At 62.2% G+C, this 21,546-nt stretch overlaps 3 protein-coding genes across 3 annotated transcripts; 2 read left to right on the top strand and 1 right to left on the bottom strand.

The window, feature by feature from the left end:
* Positions 1-2,084: 2,084 nt before the first annotated feature.
* On the top strand, positions 2,085-7,407 carry CDC42EP5 (CDC42 effector protein 5). The gene is made up of 3 exons (XM_052656391.1): positions 2,085-2,201; positions 2,429-2,570; positions 6,895-7,407. The coding sequence occupies exon 3, from the start codon at positions 6,895-6,897 to the stop codon at positions 7,354-7,356; it is 462 nt and encodes a 153-aa protein (XP_052512351.1). The 5' UTR covers positions 2,085-2,201; positions 2,429-2,570; the 3' UTR covers positions 7,357-7,407.
* Positions 7,408-8,387: 980 nt separating this feature from the next.
* Positions 8,388-10,300, top strand: LENG9 (leukocyte receptor cluster member 9). The gene has a single exon (XM_052655795.1). It carries the CDS (start codon positions 8,388-8,390, stop codon positions 9,978-9,980), a length of 1,593 nt encoding a protein of 530 aa, XP_052511755.1. The 3' UTR covers positions 9,981-10,300.
* Positions 10,301-11,557: 1,257 nt separating this feature from the next.
* Positions 11,558-19,954, bottom strand: LENG8 (leukocyte receptor cluster member 8). The gene is given in 17 exon segments (XM_052655793.1): positions 11,558-12,425; positions 12,427-12,503; positions 12,506-12,883; positions 12,959-13,088; positions 13,197-13,265; positions 13,349-13,450; positions 13,855-14,140; positions 14,273-14,413; positions 14,497-14,775; positions 15,047-15,235; positions 15,382-15,523; positions 15,726-15,978; positions 16,212-16,307; positions 16,877-16,978; positions 17,305-17,479; positions 18,092-18,184; positions 19,816-19,954. Coding segments are annotated over 16 exon segments (2,658 nt in total). The 5' UTR covers positions 18,130-18,184; positions 19,816-19,954; the 3' UTR covers positions 11,558-12,224.
* Positions 19,955-21,546: the final 1,592 nt, after the last annotated feature.

The following is a 21,546-nucleotide window of genomic DNA, read 5'->3' as shown; positions in this document are numbered from 1 at the left end:
AGGGTCTCCTGCGTCTCCTGCGCTGCAGCTGGGTTCTTGGTTCTTTTTTAGCTACGTGAGGCCTTGGTGGCAGCATGTGGACTTGCCCTGGTTTCTGTGAGTGGGGCTACTGTCTGACTCAGGTGCGCGGGCCTCCCGCTGCGGTGGGTGCTTCTGCAGAGCATGGGCTCTGGCTCGTGGGCTCCAGTGGTTGCCATGTGAGGGCGCAGTGCCTGTGGCTCGAACGACAGGCGCGGCTCCAGGCTTAGCCGCTCTGCGGCACACGGGCTCTTCTGGGATCAGGGGCTGAACCCAGGTCCCCTGCATTGGCAGGCGGGCTCCTGACCACTGAGCCACTGGGAAGGCACAGCCACCGCAGCAGCATGTGACTTGTGCTGATTACGGAGCAACGCATTAGATCTAGCCATCGCCATGGCTGCCACCCAGGTGGGCCTCACGTGACCAGGACCTTCTCTGGCCAGAGGCAGGACAGTGGAGCAGGCCGGCAAACCAGGGAGTGTGAAGCCTAAGGGGGACCCAGGTGGAGAGACGGAGTGAATGCCGCAGAGGGACCCAGGCAGCCTGTCGCAGCAGACCAGGTGCAGACCGGACCAGGTGGGGGAGTTTGTCTTTTGTTTGTCTGCTTGAGGTGATGAGTGTTTTGGAATCAGAGAGAGGTGGCGGTTCTACGACATTGAGAATATACTAAATCCCTTTAAAATGATGCACTGTAATGTGAATCCAAACATCAACAGAAAATGACTAACTACAATGCTGTTGTTATTGAAACGTTTATCTTGGGTGACCGTTCTGCCACCCCCACCTTAAACTTTGCCTTGAATGGGAAAGAAAAAAGTGTTAGCCGTTCAATCCTGTCCGCCTCTTCGTGACTCCGTGGACCGTAGCCGGCCAAGCTCCTTTCTCCGTGGGATTCTCCAGCCAAGAATACTGGAGTGGGTTGCCGTGCCCTCCTCCAGGGGATCTTCCCCGCTCGGGGATGGAATCCGGGTCTCCTGCATCGCAGGCGGATTCTTTACCATCTGAGCTACCGTCCCAGCCTGTTCCAGCCCATCCCCCTTCTGGGCTGTGAAGTGGACTCGCTGCCCCTTCAAGTTCTGACCCTGTTTTTCCCGCTTAATACCCGGCTCAGGACAAATCAGAAGCTCCCCGTGGCTTTCTCTCCAGGCAAACCAGGCTCCACCCGGGGCCTCAGGGCCCTGGGCTCCACCTGGCGGCCTGGCCCGCTCCTTCCGGTCCTCGGCCCTGTAAACATGTACTCCTCCCGCTTCTGAAGATTCAGGTCAAGCCACACCTCCTCCTTATCCAGGACCCTCCCTGCTCTTGGCCGCAAAGGTGGCTCAGACGGTGAAGTGTCTGCCTGCAATGTCGGTGACCTGAGTTCGAGTCCTGGGTGGGGAAGATCCCTCTCCAGTATGCTTGCCTGGAGAATCCCCAAGGACAGAGGAGCCGGGCGGGCCCCACTCCATGGGAGTCGGATACGACTGAGCGCCTTCTCTTTCTTTCCCTCCTCTCCAGCCCCTCCATCCCAGCTCACAACCGAGCCGGCCTCCTCTCCGAGGTGGGGCTCTTCCCGCCCTCAGCCCCTTGGGGATCGTCCTCCCCCCCCACCCTGAGTCTTCTCGTACCGCTCGGTGCGGGCCCCTAGCGAGGTGACGCCCAGGCCCGGACCTTCAACTCCCCACCGCAGGCAGAGGGCCGCCCTCGGCGGCCACCTCCACCCGCTCCTACCGCCGGTCTCACTGCCTGATCTTGTCGGCTTCTCTCTCTCTTCCAGGCCCCACACTCGCTCCCCCAACCGCTGCAATCTGGAAGAAATTACTCTTTCCAAACAGCCAGACTTCCCCACTTGCAGGAAATTCCAGGCTGGCAGGGGAGGGGCCGGGCTGGGGGGCCGCCCCGTCCATCCAATCCCCCACCCCCTCCGCGGTCCTTCCATCCGCACATCCAGTCCCGGCCACTTCCCGCCCCCACACTCAACCTGGAGGGGCCTCCGCTTTTCCGCCGCGGCTTCTTAGTCCTTAAATCCTAGCGGTCAACTTTTGGAGGGGGGGCGGGGGGGAATAAGGGAGGCCTGGGAGGGGCCTACGGCCTTAACCCTCTCGGCCCCAGACGGGCCGAGCTGGACTGGGCGGGAACTCTGCGCCCCTCTGGGCTCCCATCATGGCCCCCGAGAGGGGCTGACGCTTCCGTTCCCGGTGCAGGTAAAAAGGGGACCCGGTGACAGGGTCTGGGGGCGGGCGTGGGGCTCAGACTCCCGGGGCTGGTGGAGGGGAGGCCGGGGGGTGGTCTGGGACCCCCCTCGCGTCCTGAGGCTGAGGAGGAACTGAGTCAGGGCTCCCGGGACCCAGGAGAGAAGGAGGGGGCGCTGCGGGCCGGCCACCCGGGTCGTGAGTGCCCCTCCAGGGTCCGCTTGACGGGCCCTTCGCAGGTGAGATCCCGCCCGGAGGAAGGCGGAGGGAGGCGCGGGCCCGGGACCAGGAGGCGGAGGCGGGCCCCGAACCGAGAGGAGCGGGTCCCGGGCGGATCCGGAGTCTGAGAGCGCGCCCGCCCGGTTCGGCAAGGACCGCGAGGTAAGGGGGCACTGGCGGGCCCGGGGTCCCCAGGCAAGTCCAGAGGGGAGAGGGGCAGACAGACGGCCGAAGGGACAGCGGCCGCTGAAGCCGGGGCCGCAGCCACGTGGCCTCAGGAAGCGCGCTCTGGAGCCCCAAGGGGGTCGGGGTGGGGTCCCGGTCCCCGGTCCCCCTGCGCCGTCCGCGTGCCGCCCGCCTGGTCGCCGCTCCCACGGGGCTGAGAACCAGCCAGGCTGGATGTGGGGCGGGCTGGGGCCCGGAGAGGACGGAGCAGAGCCAGCTGTGCGTCCCCCCTCCCCGCAGCTGGAGCCTCGGCAGGAAAGGTGGGGCGCGCGGAGGCGGGAGGAGGGGCGCGCGGGTCCAGGGTCGCGGCTCCTGCTCTCTGCCCGGCCCGAGGTCGTCACACACAACAGCTCCTCTGTGCGGAGTTGGCCCCGCCACTGGCTCTTTCCGAGCATGACCTCATTGCATCAGGCACACTAGGAGACTCGAGCCTTCTATTTCAGGGGACACCGAGGCTCTGAGAAGTGGACGGACTGCACCCCACACCCCCTCCACCCCACCCCAGCCCTCCCCCGGTCACCCCGAGTTCTCAGAACTACCCAGGAGAAGCGGTGGCTTTCAAAAACAATTTCTAACTGGTTGTTCTTACCTGGAATGGAAAAAAAAGAAAGCAAACAAACAGGGTCAAGGGTGTAGGTCCCTGGCCTTGATATGAAAGCATTATTTATTTTCCCACGGGTCTGCATGCCCTACCCTTTTGGGACCATGAGCGATATAACATCCTTCCAACTCCGGAGTTCGTCTGCCTGCGCTCGAGATTCAGGCAGTATTTGCTGCTGTGTGACCCAGGGCCAGTTACCTCACCTCTCTGTGCCTCAAGCGGTCACCCCCATCTCTAAAACGAACATAGTAGCAGGGTTCTCCCCTCACAGGGGACTGTTAGGAGGGCCACAGGAGTTCCTTCATGTGCCTGAGGTGCTTAGACCCCTGCCTGGCCCAGGGTGAGTGCTTGGGAAACAATGTCAGCACCATGAGTACACTCTAGGACAGCCCCTTGCAAATAGGCATTTCAACTTCCCAGTTTTCAGAGGAGCAAACTGAGGTGCGAGGTTGAGAGAGTGAGTTCTGGCTGTGTTTGTTTTTTTTTCCCTCCTTTTGTCTGCATGGCTTGTGAGAGACCAAGATCTTAACGAGCTGCTAAGTGTTGGGAAATGGCAGGACTATCACCCTGTAGGGTGGTGGGAGGACGGGATGAGGGCAAGGTGGGGGGTGGGCAGGAGAGGAAGCAGTGGCCGAGAGCCGTCCAGCGGGGGCCAATGCGTGGGGCAGCTGGCAGCTGAAGGCGTAACTCTGGGCTCTGGAAGCCCGCAGAGCTGCTTTGTGACCTCGGGCAAGTCACGTGCCCTCTCTCAGCATCTGTTTCCTTCTCTGGGACAGGCGAGGATGATCCAAGGTTTGGCCACGAAGCACACAGCATTTTCTGTGTGCTGGCTACCATGCCAAGACTTTCCATGGGGCAATATCTCACCAGTTCTGGTTTTTTTTTTTGGTTGCACTGGTTGGCTAACAGGGTCTTAGTTCCCTAAACAGGGATTGAACCAGTGCCCTTGGCAGTGAAAGCACATAGTCCTCACCACGTGGACTGCCAGGGAATTCCCCCTCACTATTTCTTGCAAAGAGACTAAGAATTATCCTATGAGTAACATTCCATTTCTGAGATGAGGACGTGAGGTCAGAAAGGGTAAGTAATTTGCCCAAAGCAACCCAGCAATGTGCACAGTCAAATTCAAGTCTGGGCAGCTGCCTTCCTGAGTTCTGCTTTTTTCACCTATAATCCACAGCTCAGTGAGACGGGGCACTGCTAGCTCTGAGACTTTTTTTTTAAACTGTAGATTGAGATTTGTTAATGAGAAGAGGTCAGCGTTAAAAAGACTAACAGGGAATCCCAGGTGGTCCAGTGGTTAGGACTCTGGGCTTCCACTGCAGGGGCTGTGGGTTCGATGCCTGGTTGGGGAACTAAGGTCCTGCATAGCACGGCCAAAATAATAATATAGATTAGAATTGAAACTATCCAAGTGCCTAGCATGTGCTGAGCAGTCTCATTTCATAAATGTTGTTTCCCTTATACACTGGGTGGGGTGGGGAAGGAATGGTGATTGTGTTCCAGATTGCAGTAAAATATATTTATTCACCTGGGTGGAGGTTAGGGAATTTTGAGAAATGCTATAGAGGTGGTCAAGCAAAACTGGTTTTTCAAGAGAAATAAATGTAAAGTGTGTATGTGTGTCTGAGGAGGGGAGTGGACAGCCCTCAGACTACAGCCATCTATACTTATTTCAAATCCTCTGGCTTTAATTTTTCTCCACATAAAAGATGGTATTTCCCAGGGTGGTGGTTACTAAAAGGACAATGCTTTGCCTGCTTCAGAGGATTTTATGAAATCTAAATTTTGTTCCACAGTTTTGTTTGGGGACACATCTCCCCCCCATCCCCAATGCTATCACTATCAATTGACTGGTGGTGTTACAAATATAGTTCTCTTTGAGTGTTTCTGTGTGTCCTACAAGGAAGGTAGTGTTATTTTACCCATTTTCAGATAGAAAACAAGCCAATCAATCACATCAATTATCTCAGTTCATACAGTTGGCAAAGGGTGGGGCTTCAATTCAAATAGAAAGAATGTTTATTATTATTATTACAACAGTGACTGTTAAAACAAAAGTACAAGGTCGTCAAAGTCCCTCCCAGAAGTTCCATAAAAACAGCCAAGTTCCAGGATATGGGCAAAGGTTGGTGGACGTATCTATTTACCATCAAGTCATGAAGTCATGTGGCCATAGGGCACCTGGTTTATAGTTCATGAGCTGCCAGATTGGAATTTATGCCATTCTTGCCATGTTTTAACATAGGAAATTTTGCATTCTTACTTCTGTTACCCTTAGCAAGAAGTAAGATATTATGTTGCTTGTTTCAAAACCAGATAATTTGAAATTGTAAAACAGTGTGTCAAAACGCTGTTGGTGGTGGGGAGGGGATGGTTTCAGTGGTTAAGAGTCCACCTACAAATACAGGAGATGCACGTTGGATCCCTGGGTGGGGAGGATCCCCTGGAGGAGGAAATGGCAGCCCACTCCAGTGTTCTGGCCTGGAGAATCCCATGGGCAGAGGAGCCTGGCTGACTGCAGTCCATGGGGTTGTAAAGAGTCGGACACGGCTGAGCATGCATGTGGACTCGCACGCACACATACATGTGCAAGTATATAGATTCCCAGGCCCACCCTAAACCTCCCAAATTAGAATCCTCAGGCCAGCCTACATTGTGACTTTTGTGTGTCCCAGGCAAAGCTTTCATGGACATAATTACATATGTTATATTTTACGACCACGTTGGTATAAAGACAAACATAATCCAGACATTTTGAAATAAATCAAAACACAGCATCCCTCGGCTCAGAAAGGGCTTCTGTACCTTGTGTATTGACAGGGTGGGGGGCTCCCCTCATCTGAGAGGGTCTCCTCTGCCCTCCTCTTCCTCTGGGCTGCGTGAGCTCTGTGGGCCTGGAAGGTGGTGCCGTAGAGGAAGACCTGTGCCTGTCCCCGCCCTATGTGAGCTGGCGGCCAGCGGCCTCAGTTAAAGACCGAGGCTCAGAAAGGTAATAATAATAAATTAAGACGTTTAAAACTGTGCAGGCCTCTAGAAGTGTGGCAGGCTCTGGGCACCGCATCTTCCCCTAAAGGACAGGGGCAGCTCTGCCTTAAGAGTGGAATGAGTGATAGTCGTTCAGTCGTGTCCAACTCTTTGTGACCCCGTGGACCTTAGCCTGCCAGGCTTGTCCAGGGAATCCTCTAGGCAAGAGTACTGGAGTGGGTTGCCATTCCCTCCTCCAGGGGACTTCCCGACCCAGGGATCGAGCGCGGGTCTGCTGCATTGCAGGAAGATTCTTTACCGTCTGAGCCACTAGGGGAGCCCGTCTTCAGGGTGGAGTTTCTGCCAAGTTTGGGAAGAAACTTGTCTGCAGGCTTGGTGAAGCGTGTATTGCTGGTTCTCTGGAGTATGAAATCCTCAAACGTTAGTTGTAAGTGCAGTTAACATACAGGCAGACCTAAATTTGAGTCTGAGTTTTTAATCAAGCAGCTGTGACCTCGGGCCTCAGTTTCCCCAGCTGTAAAATGGAAGTAACCCCCGTACCCCCACCACGGTCGTCCTGTGCGTGTCCGGAGCATTCTTCGCACCGCGGGCTAGGCCAGGGCTGGGAACTCGGCAGGCAGGCCTCGGCAGCGCCCCTGGGGGAGGCCGTGCTAATCCGCCCCTACCCCGCAGATGCCGGTGCTGAAGCAATTGGGCCCCGCGCAGCCCAAGAAGCGGCCGGAGCGCGGCGCCTTGTCCATCTCCGCGCCGCTCGGCGACTTCCGGCACACGCTGCACGTGGGGCGCGGCGGCGACGCCTTCGGGGACACCTCGTTCCTGAGCCGCCACGGCGGCGGGCCGCCCCCTGAGCCCAGGGCGCCGCCCGCGGGGGCCCCGCGCACTGCTCCGCCGCCCGCCGTGCCGCAGGCCTCGCCGCCCGCCCTCCGTGCGCCCGCGCCCGCCGACCCGCTGCTGTCCTTCCACCTGGATTTGGGCCCCTCCATGCTGGACGCGGTGCTGGGCGTGATGGACGCGGAGCGCCCGGGCGCCGCTGCCGCCAAGCCGGACGTGGACCCCGGCCCCGAGGCGCAGCACCCCCGGGCCCGCTGCCTTGCCAACGCGGACCTCGAGCCGGACGACGTCATCGGCCTGTAGGCACCCCCATTCCCTGCGCTCTTACCGCCCAGCGCCCCACTTCTTTCTACATAAACCGACAAGGTCTGTGTCCCGGGTTTCGTCTGTTCACTTTGCACGTGGAGAGCGGTAACGAGACGGGGTGACGGGGTCCCGGCGCCCCTAAGAGCCACGTGTGTTGCAGGGGGTTCTGGTTCCCGCCGGGTGGATGGTGGTAGAAATTTGATGGTCCTGGTGTAATGGGATGCGGCCCCTTTAAGAGGGACAGGGGCGGGGCCCCCGACATAGTCGCCCCCGCTGCACAGTTCTTTCAGCAAAGTGGGCCGCGCGCCGCTGCCGGCCGGACGCCTCCCGGGGATCGGCGAAGGGCTGTGACCCAGGGAGCTCCGCGCCGCCGGTGGATCCCGCCCAGGAAGGATGCCCTTTACCCCGGGAGCGGACGCGCAGGGAAGGTGGCCGGGAGGAGGCGTGGTCCCCTAGGAGAGGAACGCCCCGAGGCCGACAGGGGTGCACGAAATCCGGGCTGCCAAGTTCATGCTGAGCCCGCAGGCGTCCGGTTCTCCCGCGGAGGGCGAGGCCCGAGGGGGGCCCGGAGGGGCGTGGCAGCAGTGCAGATCCTTAGGGGGGCGGGGGCATCCAGGTTCTCCGGGGCGCACGAGTGGCGAGCCGCGCTTGCGAACCCTAGGGGAGCCGAGCGGCGCCTGCGAACCCTAAGGGAGCCGACCCGCGCCCTAGGGGAGCCGAGCGGCGCCTGCGAACCCTAAGGGAGCCGACCCGCGCCCTAGGGGAGCCGAGCGGCGCTGGCTACGCGCCCGGGAGGGGCGGGGCCACACGCGATAGGGGCGTGGGCAGGGGCGGGGCCACAACAGAACCAGATCGCCCGCAGGTGTCTGGCTTTCCCCGGCTCGGCGCGGGGCGGGCCCGCGCGCGGGGTGCTTTCCAGGCTGGGCAGGGGCCGGAGCCGCGCCCGTGATGTCACGGCGGGCCGGGCAGGGCTGACCCCGCGAGGCGCGGCCTGTGCCGGGCGAGCGCGCCCGCCGTACGCTCCGCCTATGGCGGCGGCCGGAGGGCCGGAGCCGCCCGAGGGGGTCTCGGTCGCGGAACCCGCGGCCCCGCCGGCCTGCCGCTTCTTCCTGGAGGGCCGCTGCCGCTTCGGCGCCCGCTGCCGCCAGCCCCACCCCGGGGCGCCGGCGCCGCCGCAGCCTAGAGGCGAGGCCGAAGACCAGGCCAAAGCCAAGAAGCCGCCGCTGCGTACGGCTGACGCCGTCATCCAGCGCATCCGCTGGGACCCGCGCCTCGACCCGGCCGACTTCTCTGTGGGCTATGTCGACCGCTTCTTGGGCGTGCGCGAGGAGCCCTTCCTTTCCTTCTGCTGGGACGAGCCGCTAGCGGCGCTTGCGCCGGGCGTTTTGGCCGTGCCGCAGCACCGGGTGCGCTACTTCCGCTTCCGCGGCCGCCTGGTGTGGGACCGCGCCTCGCGCACCGACCTCGTCTTTGGCTCCGGCTTGGCGGCCGGCCGTGGGCCCACCATCCTGGACGCGCTCGACGGCGAGGACGCGCACGGAGCCGGAGGTGAGAGCGGCGGCGTGAACGCGCACCGGCCCGGGGACGTGCACGACGGTGGAGACCGGAGCGGGGACGCGCACGGGAACGGCGATACGAGTGACGGCGAGGATGCCAACTCAGTCGGAGATGCGCTCGGCGGTGAGGATACGGACGGGACCGGAGGCGCACTGGACAGCGTAGCTGCCACCCGCCTTGGCACGGATTCGGGGGACCCCGTACAGCCAGCCCAGACCCGACTCCGGGCAGCCTTGGCCTCGGACGGGGGAAGCCCCGAAGCTGGGCGCCTGACGCTGGCAGGCGCATTAGCGAGGACCCAGGAGTGGGAGTCGGCCGACCCTGGAGGCCAAGCTTCCCCGTGGATGGCGCCAGGAAAGGCGCTGCAGCCAGCTGCCCCCGCTGCCGCTAGGGCCATGGAGACCCGTGGCAGGAAGCCCTCGGACAGCCTCTGTGAGACGGGAATGGAGTGGGGTCCCGGGATCTGGCCTGTGGACCGAGGAGCGGCCGGGGCCGTGGGCCCTCGCCAGCCCCGCCCCACGCACTTCGTGGCGCTCATGGTGACGGAGCCTGAGCTGCGGGCCAAGGTCCAGGAAGACTTGGTACGAGACGCACCAGCTTGCGCGGCCTTCACGGTGCCGGCAGAAGCCCTCCACCTGACCCTAGCCCTGCTGAGGCTGGCGGGCCCCGGGGAGGCGGCGGCGGCTGTCACCGCGCTCAGACGCGCGCTCTCGGACCCCGGGCTTGAGGTCCCTCTGAGGCTGAGGTTCGGTCGCCTGGTACGCCTGGGCTCCCACGTGCTCTGTGCTCCCCCGTCCCCACCCTTGGAGAGCCTGGCCCAGAGGCTGAGCCAGAGGCTGGAGACCGAGGGGCTGAGAGTGCTGCAGCCTCTCGGGGGGATACGCCCCCACCTCACCCTGGCCAAGGTGCCCCAGGGCGCCCAAGTCTGCCTCCCCGAGGTCAGCCCGCGGCAGGAGCTGGGGAGCCAGCCCCTGGGGACACTCTGGCTGTGCCGCGTGGGCAGGGCCGGGGGCACCTACCAGGCGGTGGCCGAGCTCCCCCTGGGAGGTCAACCCCCAAAATAAGGGCCGGGCCCCAGACAAGGACAAAGCGCGCACGCGGCTTCTCTCTCTCTCTTTAATTTTGGTTTCTCTCAAGCTTCCAAGTGGTGCTCAGTGCTCCAAGGAAAGAATGAAGGAAGGAAAGGGGAGGGGAGAAGGGGGAGAGGGGAGGCAGAGGAGGACATCTGAAGAGAAGCAGCCTGACAGTCCAGCTGTTTGCAACTCATCGCACCCTCCAGTTACATGGCAGAAGAGGGAGGGAGACGGAAAAGAAAAGGGGAGGAAGAAAAATAACTTAAATAAACACACACAAAAAGAAAAGAGAAGGAAACATGACGTGAGCTGGTGATCCATGAGGCGGGGAGGGAGGGTAACCGCTTTACCTGTGCTGAACCGAGGGAAGAGTGCGAGGAGGGGGAGGACGGGGCAGGGGAGACACGGGGGAGGGGGACACGGAGACAACTCAATACAACTGCAGACGAGGCGGCCCGGCCGGCGAGGTCCCGCGGCGGCCTCCGGAGTCCTCAGTGTGGCGGTGGCGTGGCGGGTGGCGGCGGCGGCGGCGGCTTCTGGGCTCGGGGGCCGAGGGCAGGGCACAGTCTCTAGGCGGCTCCCCTCGCCCCAAACACTGAGGCCCCGGAGGGCTGGCAACAAGAGTCTGTGGAGCAGCAGGCGGGAGGCGGGCGGTGGGCGTGCCCCCGCCGTAGGCGGGCGCGGGCGGAGCGGCCTGTCTTCTTGCCCTGCCCCCCGGCATGGGACGGGCCAGGGTGCTGGGTCGGTACCGGAGTACGAGCTCGAGAGAGAGAGAGAAAAAACACTGAGACAGCATTAGTGGAGGGCCAGACAGACAGACCAGCCTATAGACCGCGCCCCCGGCCCTACGCTGCCCGTCCCCCCCTTCCCCAGCCCGACCCTCTCAGGCCAAAAATAAAAACGTAGAAAAATCTCTGTACAGACTCCCCGGTGGGAAAACGGGGGCAGGGACGAGGGCTCTTCCTGGAGCCCTCTCCCCACGAATTAATTTACACCCCAAGTCCATGGCTCAAAGACAAGATCTGCAGCCCAGCCCCCCGCCCCCGCGGCGCTGGTGCTCAGAAGGCCGGCAGCTGCGCCAGGCTGAGGCGGCAGTCGATGCTGGAGTTGTCCGGGCCCGTGTAGGCCAGGCCCAGGGGCTCCAAGAAGGCCCGGCAGGCGGCCTCGCCCTCGAAGGCCAGCTCGGCCTGCAGGTAGGAGACGGGCAGCGCTGGGCGGAAGCTACGGAGACAAGAGGAGAAGGTGATGAGGCGGCGGTAGACGCGGGAAGGCCCCACGGGCAGGGAGGGGGCGCCCCCGTTCGGGCGCCCGAGAGGCTTCCTCAGCGCATTAGCTGCCAGCCCCACTCCCACCCGCAGCCTCCCCACCTCAGCGGCTCGGGGGGGCCCGGGGTGGGGTCGGACCCCGGCCCCGGCTGCGCCCCCCTTCGCCCTCACTTACCTGAGCAGGGGACAGGAGGAGGGGATGGGAGGGAAGGGCCAGCTGGCTCCTCTGCTGGCTGGGTGCCTGCGCAGACCCTCACAAGAGGGCCCACCGAGGCCGGGGGGGGGGGGGGGGGGGGAGGGATCGATGCGAGGGGCGGGGGGTGGAGGGGGCTGATCCTATCTGGGGACCACCCCTCCTGCTTGCCTCGCCCTGGTCAGAGGAGGCTGAGCACCCAGCTAAGAGGAGGCGGGCTGGTGCCGGCCAGCAGCTCTGTGCATGCACCCTCCCAGCAGCGGGCCCACCCAGCTGTACGCACCCAGGAGCAGGGCTCCAGGGGCACAGCCACTGAGCTCACACTAGTGGGGGACACAGGACCCCTCCTGCCTCGAACCCTGGCCGTCTGTGGGACTGGCCCTGGGACAGGGGGCAGTTTCTGCTGAAGATGCGGGCCCCTTCAGACACAGGCCCCTCGGCGCTCTGGGCAGGAAGCAGCCCGCGCCCTGCCCTGTCTGCTGAGCCCGCCTCACTGCCTGTCTTTGCACGGCCCTGCCCCCTACCTCACCCTTAAACGTTCTCATCCCACACTGGAGCCCACAAGGAGCCTCCTAACCTTCAGTGGGTGTTCACCCCCACCCAGACCGCGCCCCGTGGCTCCCAAGGCCCCTGGGACCTCTGAGCAGGGCTTGGCAGCCTGTCACCTCAGAAGGTGGCCCTGGTGGGGGTGACCTGGGCACCGTGGGACGCTCAGCGCATCCCCGGCCTCCAGTCCTAGAAGCCGGGACGACTCCGGCCGTGACAAAAGGGGTGTCCTTAGCCCACCTGGCGCGCCTCCCTCCTGACAGATGCGAACACACCGTTGCCCGGGGCAGAGGGCACCCTCTTTGGGGGCTGTCGGCCTCGCTTGCCTGCACCCGGCCCTAAACTCATCTGAGCCTTCACGAGGGCACAAGGCCCGGTCGCTGAGCCCACAGCTGCTGAGGGCGGGGCCGGCTCTGCGGGCTGCCCCACGGGGGGCGCTCAGCCTCTGGGCGCGGTTCGGCCTCGAGGGTCGGGGAAGCGGGAGGCTTTGGATGAAGGCGGCCTGGACAAGGGGATGATGTCGGGGGGTTCCAGGCTGCCATGAGCAGAGAGCAGCAGGAGAGAGGGGAGGGGCGGGGGGCTGTGCAGAGAGGGGCGGGTCCAGATGAGGACGAGCGCACAGGTAGGGGGAGGAGACAGGGCGGCCCGCGGCCTGGGCGGGGCGGAGCTCAGCTTTACATACGTTTTGATCATTGCCTTGAGCGCAGCCTTGCGCTCCCGGTCTGCAAACTTGTCCACGAGGTAGCCAGACATGCAGGGAGCGTGAGAGTAGAGCCGGAAGAAGCGGTGGTAGTTGCCCAGAGCCCAGGCGGCCCTGAGTGCCAGGGCGTGGGCCACGCAAGGGTCCGCCTTCAGCTCCCGAGTCAGGTACGCCAGCTCCGTGGTGATGTCTGCGGCCAGAGACTCGGGGTCAGGGGGCTCGGGGGGCTGCGTCAGGGGCCCAGGGCCGCAGTCCTGCACCTCACCTCCCGAGTTCTTGGTGAAGATGTAATAGAGGATTCGGTAGGCGGTGAACTCGCCCACGTTGCCCGGCAGGTTCTCGGCGTACAGCGACTTGAGCTGCGTCTGGCACTGGTTGAACTCTTCATGGTCCCCCTGGAGGACAGAGTGTGAGGGGGCAGAGTGAGGCCCACACGGCTGGGTGGGGGGACGGCTGAAAGCCTGGGGTGGGGTGGGGCGGGGCGGGGCCCTGCCCGCCCTCACCTTCTCCAAGGCGATGCGCGCGTGCGTCTCGTACACCTCCACCGTGAACTCGGTGCGCACACCCTGCACCTGGTGGGAGGACAGCGGCTGTCACAGCAGAGCCAGCCTCCCCCATCGGCCCTGCCCCGGCCCCTCGCCGGCGCCCGCCTCACCGTGAGGTCCTGCCGGATGGACTTCATCTGCTCGCAGGCGAAGGCGTAGTCCTGCTTCTCCTTCCAGTGGGACTTGACCATGCACAGCGACTTCTTCAGAACCTGGGGCAGGTGAAGTAAGGCTCAGTGTGGCCTGGGCAGGACCCGCCTGAAGGGCTAAAATCCGCCAGGGGCCCACGGACTTGAGTCCCAAAGTGTGGCTCCAACATCAGACCCTCAATGACTGCGTGTCAGCATTAGAAACGAGCACCACAAACAGTAAGAGTGCACTCCCAGCCTCCTGCACCCGTGCGCCCATCTCGGGCCTCGGGGATGCACCCGGTCTCGCAGGCACCGGCCTCCTCAGTAGGGATGGAGGCCCGAGGCCGGCCCCACCTCCCGGACTCGTCTCCCAAGTGCAAGCTCTAGGTCAGTACCGCTGGGTACACCAGCCCCCTGCCCATCACCGCCCCGCCCTGGCCTGGCCTCCCAGGCACGCTGGCGCTGCCCTCACACTGGGCACTCACCGGCACAGGGCGCACTGTGGACGGGTCAGGAGCACAGGTGAGGCGTAGGTAGTGCTTGGTGACGTCCAGGCAGGTGCCCACGATCTGCAGCTCCTGCCAGTCAGGGTCGGCCGTGCCGCCCTCCAGGCTGCCCACCTGCAGCACCAGGGGCTCCAGGCGCAGGCGGCGCGAGTGTCCATGCTGGAAGCGCGCCGCCCGCTTCTGCTTCTTCAGCTCGCGCTCCGGCTCCTCACACTCCAGGGCTGCCATCTTCTTGCGGCTGCGCTTGGTGGGTGCCAGGTCGTGCCTGGGGGAGGGGGTGGGGGGCGTGAGGGGGTGCGTGGGGCGTGGCACTGCCCTCTCTGACGCTCCCGAGACACCTCCCTCTTCCTCCCAGGACCCCCAAACCAACCCCTCCTGCCGTCAGCCCCAGGCTCACCTCTTGCCCCGCTGTGCCCGGCCCCGGCCCCGGTCCATATGAGCCCCCCGGCCCCCCCGGCCCTTGGGGGGTGGGTTCCTACGGCCCACAGGGTGACACTCATTGCCTGAGCAGGAACTCTCGGAGTCCGAGTGCGAGTCACTGCCGGAGGGAGGGGCGGGAAGGTGAGGCTGGGCCTGGCCCCTATGGGGGCCCCCCGCCGCCCGCCCGGGGGGGCCCAGCACCTGCGGCGGAAGTGGCGGGTGGGGGAGCGGGAGGAGGAGCGGGAGCGGGAGTCGGTGCTGGAGGAGGAGCTGTGGTCCTTCATGAAGACGTTGCGGTTGCCGAACTTAGCGAAGCTGCTGCCCCGGGCTCGGCCGGCGCCCCCAGCCCCCGGCGTCCCTCGCTGGGACTGGGCACCCCCGCCCCTGGTCGTGGAGGCTGCCCCCCTGGGAGGATGGAGGGTGCTGGGCGCCTCCCACCGCTTCTTCTTGGGGCTCTCGGCCACAGGCTCCCGAGTCAGCCTGAGGATATGGCAGAGCAGAGCATCAGTCTGGTGCCTCCTGTTCCCCGCCCTGAGGATGCGCTCAAGAGGAAGGGCACCCCCCAGGCTTCACACGCGGCTAACTCGGTGCAGGAAGAAGAGGTGCTCCGAGCCGATAAATAACACGCCCCCCAGCTCGCATGCCTCAGAATTCCAGCCCAGCCAACTCCCACTCCAGGACCCAACCCTCCTGCCCGCCCTTCTGTGGGGCTCCCCTCAGCCCCAGGCCCTGTGTGTTCCCCCCGACTCACCCGGGCAGGGGCTCGCGGCTCCAGTCGATGGTGTAGGCCGAGCCGTCCTGCAGCCGCGCCTGCAGCACCTCCTTGAGCAGCTTCTCCGTGCGGTCCTTGTCCTCCTCTGACTCGCAGGCCGTGAAGCAGCGTTCCACGTACTCCTTCATGTCCTGCGGCCAGTCGTCCGGCTTCCCAGACAGGTTCCCCCTGGCGGAGGGCGGGCGTGTACAGCCGGTTGGGGAGCAGCCCCCACACCTGGGCCAGGACCCTCGTCAGCCCCCTTGTAACACCCAAGGAGCCCACAGGAGGGAGAGAGCACTGTCTGCTTTCTCAGGGACGGCACGGGCAGTCACCTGTGGTTCTGGACTTTCTCGGGGTTGGGCTGTGGGCCGAAGCCGCTGTGCTGGCCCTCTGTGGTGGAGCTGAAGTTCTGGTTTGTGACGGGAAAGGGCCGTTTCTGGATGTTGAACTTGAGTCCCCCAGTCCCAGGGGCTGCTGTGAGGGCATGAAAAGCTGGGGTCAGCTGGCCCTGCCCCTCAGAATCGGACACCTGAGCTGGGAATCCCGTCCCTTTCCCGAGCAGCAACACCCATAGCCTGGTTGGTCCCAACACTGGAAGCGAGGTCAGAGCGCCCAAATGCCTCCCACCAGTGAGGACCCCGCCCCGCGCCCCCACTCCCCACCCCGAGGCGCTCACGCTTCATGCGATTCCACAACTGCTGGCCCTTCTTGGGCTTGACCGGCTCAGGGTAGGTGTGCTGCCCGTAGGCCTGGCCTGACGTGGGTCCTGCCTGGCTGTGCTGGGTGGCGGGGGCTGTCCCAGGCTGGGGGCCACTGCTCAGAGGATGGGCCCCATGCGGGGGGTTGGCGGGCTGGGGGGGCTGGGCCGCGGGCAGCTGCTGAGGGGGCGCCTGGTAGGGCATGCCTTCATCCATGCCCGGGACGGGGGGCTGTGGGGGGAACGGGTGTTGAGGGCGGATCGGGCATTCCAGGCTGGTCCTTGCTCCAGTTTTCACTGTCACATCCCTCAGCGTGCAGCTCTCCCCACCCCGACCTCAGAGCGACCCTTGGGTGCAGACTCAGCTACCACAGCCACCCTGCTGACCTCCAGGGGGCCCGTGCTCCTCCTCACCTCCCACCATACCCCTGCTGGACGGGCCACAGGGCTGGGCATGGGCGTTACCTGGTTCAGAGGCCCTTGGTGCTGGGGCGCGGCTGAGCCGTAGGAGCTGGCCATGCCGTACTGGGAGGGGGAGCCGTAGCTCTGGTACACGCTCTGCTGGGGGCAAGGAAGGAAGGGGTCAGCCGCAGGCCCACTCCCTTCAGGTGGGGGGGGGGGGGGGTGTGCCTGGCCCTGCCCTTTCCCAGACCTCAGCAGCAATCTGCCACTGACCTCTCACCCCTCCCTTCTCCACCACATAAACGCACCAAACTGGCTCATGCTATAGGTTACAAGATAAGATGAAAACCTCTCTCTGTCCCACGTTTCACCGTGTTCAACAGCCATCTACTGAGCACTACCCCGTCTAAACACTACAACAGAATAACTGTACACACAGAAACCCAGTGCCGATGAAGTCAGCTGTAGACACCTAACACTTCCCCCAGTGAGTGAAGAAAGAAGGCCAAGCAGAGAAGCCAAGTGGCCAGCAGGGTGGGCGGCGGGCCTGTCGCTCCAAGGAAGCCTGTTCCAGGCAGCCCTCTGCAAGGAGCGTAGGGACGAGGAGGAGGGCAGGGAGTGGGGAGCAGGAGTGGGCCTGGGGTGCGCCGGGGAGGGCCTTCCCGCAGCCGCCCCTGCTGTGGTCCATCCATCAGCTGCCCTGGAGCCTGCCCTCGCTGGGCACTCACCACCGGGTAGTAGTAGCTGTAGGGGTAGGTGTAGTTGTACTGCTGGTACCACTGGTAGTACTGCTGCTGCTGCAGGGCCGAGGCCTCTGCCTGGGACACGTACTGTGGACAGAGGGTGGCGGGCCTGAGGGCTGCAGGCGGGAGCCCCATTTCCCAGGAGTTAACTGCTCAGGGACGGAGCCAGGTCTGCCACCTCTCCATGGAGAGCCCCCCCCTCTGCCATCCCACCCAGGCACCTCTCCCTCCTCAGGCTGGACTCCCCGAGGTGAGGATCACGTGGCCTTAGACTCCTCGAGGAGACAGACCAGGCATCCTCACTCAAGGGCTCCGGGAGCATCTTCAGAGCGCCCTGCCCTGGAGATCCCAGAGGACACCTCTGTGCTCCCCGCCCTGCTCAGGGTTCCCAGTCCCGCGGGGACTTCTCTCACTTGTGCACTGGCCACAGGCCCATTGCTGCTGGCCTTGGCGGAGCTGCTGGCGGCCCCCGCTTTGCTGATGCTGGCCAGGGCCTGGCGGGCCTTCTCCCACTCCGGATTCTCGTGCATGGGAGTCTCCATCCCGTTCTCTCTGCCTGCCCCGGTCACCATACTGTACTGAGAGGGCCTGAGGGAAGAGCACGTGGAGTCAGCCCCCGCTCCCACCACAGGCGGTGGGCAGGGTGCAGGCCGGCAAACGCCAGGGCTGGAGCCCCACAGCCTCTGCATCTGACCTGAGGCGTGCTGACAGCTCCTGCTCACAGCTCTCCGTGAGCCGTGAACGCCACTGCCTACCTAAGGTGCTTCACCAGATGCCTGCTACGTACAGCTGTTAAAAGTCAAACAAAAAGATGCCCAGTAACCACAGAACTTAAGACCTGGGGCCGAGCAGGCCTAAATGTTTTAAGAATCCACAAATTCTGTCTGATGCCACCTCAGTCAGACAGTTAATCACCAGACTGTTTTGGAAAATATAAGGAACTAAAAAAAAAAATTGAGTATGAAGTGTTAAGAGGCTGCTCCTTTAATCACAGTTGATGAACTGTGACTCAAGTTTTGTGACTCAAGCACTGTACTGTGAATGATGAAAGCTCACACAAGGGCCTCACCCCCAGCCCAAGCACAGGGATGACAGCATCATGACCCCCATGCTGCGTGAGGGCCCACCCAGAGCCCAACACTGGGCCTTGCTTCCTCTCACCGCCCCCCACCCCCATGCCATCCCTCCAGCCCCACTAACCAATCTGTGCTGCGCTGATCACCCACGTTGGCCGCCATTTGCACCCTGGGGTGTAAGGGGTGGACCTCGGGAGCCAGAATGCTTTTTCACTGTCTGTAAGGCAAAAAACGAATTAAGGAGAATCAAGGAGCAAGAAACATGTCACAAACCAGCGAAGGGAAGCAGATGACTCACAAGAAGCCAGAGGAGGAAGGAGCCAATAGGGTAAACAGCCTGAAGAGAATAAATAAATGGGCTACAGTCCCAGGGAAAGACCCTGGCCGCCCCCTGCAGCGCTCTAGATGGAAAATGAAGGATTTGAAAGCAAAAAAGTTGAAAGGAATTTCCCAAAGAGAAAAAGAATGATCTGAAACCCAAATGAAGACAGGGAAACGTTCAAGGGAAACCCTGAGACCGATCGGAGGAGGGGCAGAGGGCAGGTGGGGGGACCTCAGGCAAGGGGTAGGGAGGAAGCACTAATGAACAAGGTCTGAGTGAAGCTTAAGGCTGGGAGGCTGGAAAAGACTTCTGAAGGAAAGCCTGTAAAGAGGGACGTGTTTAAAGGAGTCTTGAGAGGAGAGGAGAAAACACTGGAGAACGGAGAAACCTGGGAAGAAATGAGAATTTCCAGAAGTTACTCCTGGAGCCGGAAGAAGGCAAAGAGAAGAGCCCTGAAGTAAGGAAAGGAGTTCTTAGAAAACTCTTAAACAGACTAATTTCCGGAAGGTCCCTTAAGGATAGAGAAAACTCTTACACGGCAGGTTGCTAGAAACAGCAGTAGGTCCAGGAGAAGAGGCATCAAATCCTCTTGGCTGGGGGTCTGGACAGAAAGTTTTGCGGGTGCCTGAAAAGACCCCTAATATCGTTAGGGACTTAGGAGCGGGAGGGAGAGGACTGCAAGAAAGTGAAGGAGCGCCCTGGGGGCGAAGAACTGGGTGGGAGGGACCAGGACTCGAGGGGATAACTGAGAAGGATGGGTATGTCCAAAAGCCTGTCCCGCTGGGGAACCCGGAAGTCCTTCAAGTGGGGCGACAGGAACAGGAGTCCGAAAGAAGAAAGGGCCTCAGGGAAGAGACGGAATGGGGGTGAGCGAGAGTAGGGGGCGCAGAGGTCTGCGGTCCCGAGAGATTGGGGGCACTGAGGGGGAGCCCAGGACAGGAAGACTTAGGGTAAGGTCTGGTGCAACTCGGAAGGGAGGTTTCCGGGCAGGTCTGAGGGGCAGGAAGGAGACGCGGATGCGAGCGGAGCACCTGGCCGTCCCGCGAGCCCAAGGAAAGCAAACAAGGACGCCGGGTGGAGGAACAGCCTGCCCGGATCCCGATCCTAGCCATCGGCCCCGGAGCCACCGCCCCGGCCGCGGCGCGCCAGGCCTGCGCACCACGTCCCGGGGAGCCGGGCGAGGCGGCGAAGAAAGAGCAAGGGGGCCCGTCGCCCGGGGCAACGCGGTCCTCCGGTGGAACCGCTGGGTCAAGGGGAGCTGAAGAAAGGGGTGCTCGGGGCCCAGGAATTCCGAGCGCGGGGGCGGGGAGCGGCGCCCGACCGCGCAGGCGCGACGGGGCGCGGCCGCCCGTGCCGCTCCCCGCGCGCAGGCGCACTGCTCCGCGTCCCCGCCACACCCTGCCGTCGCTCGCGCGCGGTGTCCGTTGGTGCGACGGCCGCCAAGGCCTCGGGGGCCGCGGGCGGAAGGCCAGAAGGAAACGCCGTCTCCGCCCGCCCGCCCGGCCACCCCCGCTCGCCACACCCACCTCGGCCGTACGACCCCGGGACTCGTCAGCGGCGGCTCCAGGCGACGGCAACAGGGCTCCGCGAATGCTCTTGACCCGGCTGGCTCCTGTCTTTAAGTTTCGACGTCCGGACCGCGGCGTCTTGACGTCACGCCAGTGCTTCGCCCCGCCTCCCGTCACCGCGGGCAGCCAATAGACGCCGCAAACTTGATTAGAACCCGTCCTCCTGTGACGCAACCACGGGGTGGACGTTTTAAGACAAGGCGGAAACTGGGCTGCGGACGGTGGCCCTGAGGGGACACGCTCGGTAGAGCGCTCGGGCCCTGCGCCCTCCCAGGCATCCTTGTTTTGGTCCAGCTGGTGGCAGCCATTACTATTTCTGGCTATAAATCGGTGTAGGGCTGAGTAGTTCTGAGAGTCCCCACCGTGCAGTGATGTGGGACGATGGACCCAAAGAAGGCCTGAGAACAGCCTCCGGCCGGAAAGGGGAACTTCCCTAGGAAATGAAACTGGAAGTGTGCAAACACACAGGGGCGGGAAGCAGGCGTAGCTTGGGGATTGCGGGGGTGGCTCTGGTGGAACAGAAGTGAGGGGTCCTGGCGTCAGGAGGTAGGCCTGTGGATGTTTGCAGGTAGCAGGTCCTGAAAAGCCATCCTTGTCCGCCTGAAGAATTGGGACCCTCCTGTTTAAAAAAGGGCTTCCCCGGTGGCGCTAGTGGTAAAGAACCTGCCTGCCAATGCAGGAGACCCAAGAGACACAGGTTTGATTCCTGGGTCAGGGAAGATCCGCTGGAGGAAGGCATGGCAACCCACTCCAGTGTTCTTGCCTGGAGAATCCCATGGACAGAGGACGCTAGACAGCTGCGCAGTCCATAGTAGACTGTTTCAAAGAGTCGGACACGACTTGACACACACACGCACCATTTAAAAAGGCCTGTCTGTAGATTCCTTGCAAGTAATCTTTTCAGTAATCCTGTTCCCACCCACAATTCTGAATGATAGAATTATCCACTGCAGTTCACGGGCGGGCCACTGGAGTTGCAGTAGGTGGTGTTTAAGAAGCAGCGATTTCTTTCCGATTCCCTATTATTAAAAACTTTTCTGTGGATAATGCGTGTCATTTTGTTAGTATTAGCACAGTTTATCTTTTTTTTTTCATCCCTTCACTTTTAAAATTAACTTTTCGTTTTAGAGCAATTTTAGGCTTGCAATAAATGTTGCAAAGATAATTCAGAGTCCTGCCTATCCTACACCTAGTTTCCCTGCAACGCTGTAGTATGTTTGTTAAAACTAAGATTAAAACTAAGACATCAACGTTGACACAATATTATTAACTGCAAACTTTGTTTGAATTTCACCACTTTGCCCAGAAAATGAAAATAGGTTTCACTTTTGTTAAAGTTAGACCAAAATGGGTTTTTTTCCTTGATTAGGACTGTAGCCTGCCAGGCTTCTCTGTCCATGGAATTCTCCAGGCACAAATACCGGAGTGAGTAGCCATTCTTCTCCAGGGGGGATGGAACCTGGGTCTCCTGCATTACAGGGAATCTCTTAGGCATCAGAGGCACCAGGCTTCCCAGTTAATGATGACTCCTGGAAAATCCGGCAGCGTGAATCCCAGAGTACTCTGTGAGGGCCCAACACATCCAGCGGCATCGGCTTCTGAACACAGACTCAGAGGCACTAGAGGGCAGCATTTGAGAGCAAAGCGGCTAGAAGAGCCTCCAGGCCATCCCCTCAACAGGGCACCAAA

This window comes from Budorcas taxicolor, chromosome 18 (assembly GCF_023091745.1).
Source record: "Budorcas taxicolor isolate Tak-1 chromosome 18, Takin1.1, whole genome shotgun sequence".
In the NCBI taxonomy this organism is placed as follows: Eukaryota; Metazoa; Chordata; class Mammalia; order Artiodactyla; family Bovidae; genus Budorcas; species Budorcas taxicolor.
Note: the sequence above shows the minus strand (reverse complement) of the source record. Positions and strands in the feature narration are given on the sequence as shown.

Coding starts and splice junctions, on each gene's coding strand:
- LENG9 (XM_052655795.1), top strand. CDS start 8,388: ATGGCGGCGGCCGGAGGGCCGGAGCCGCCCGAGGGGGTCTCGGTCGCG.
- CDC42EP5 (XM_052656391.1), top strand. CDS start 6,895: ATGCCGGTGCTGAAGCAATTGGGCCCCGCGCAGCCCAAGAAGCGGCCG.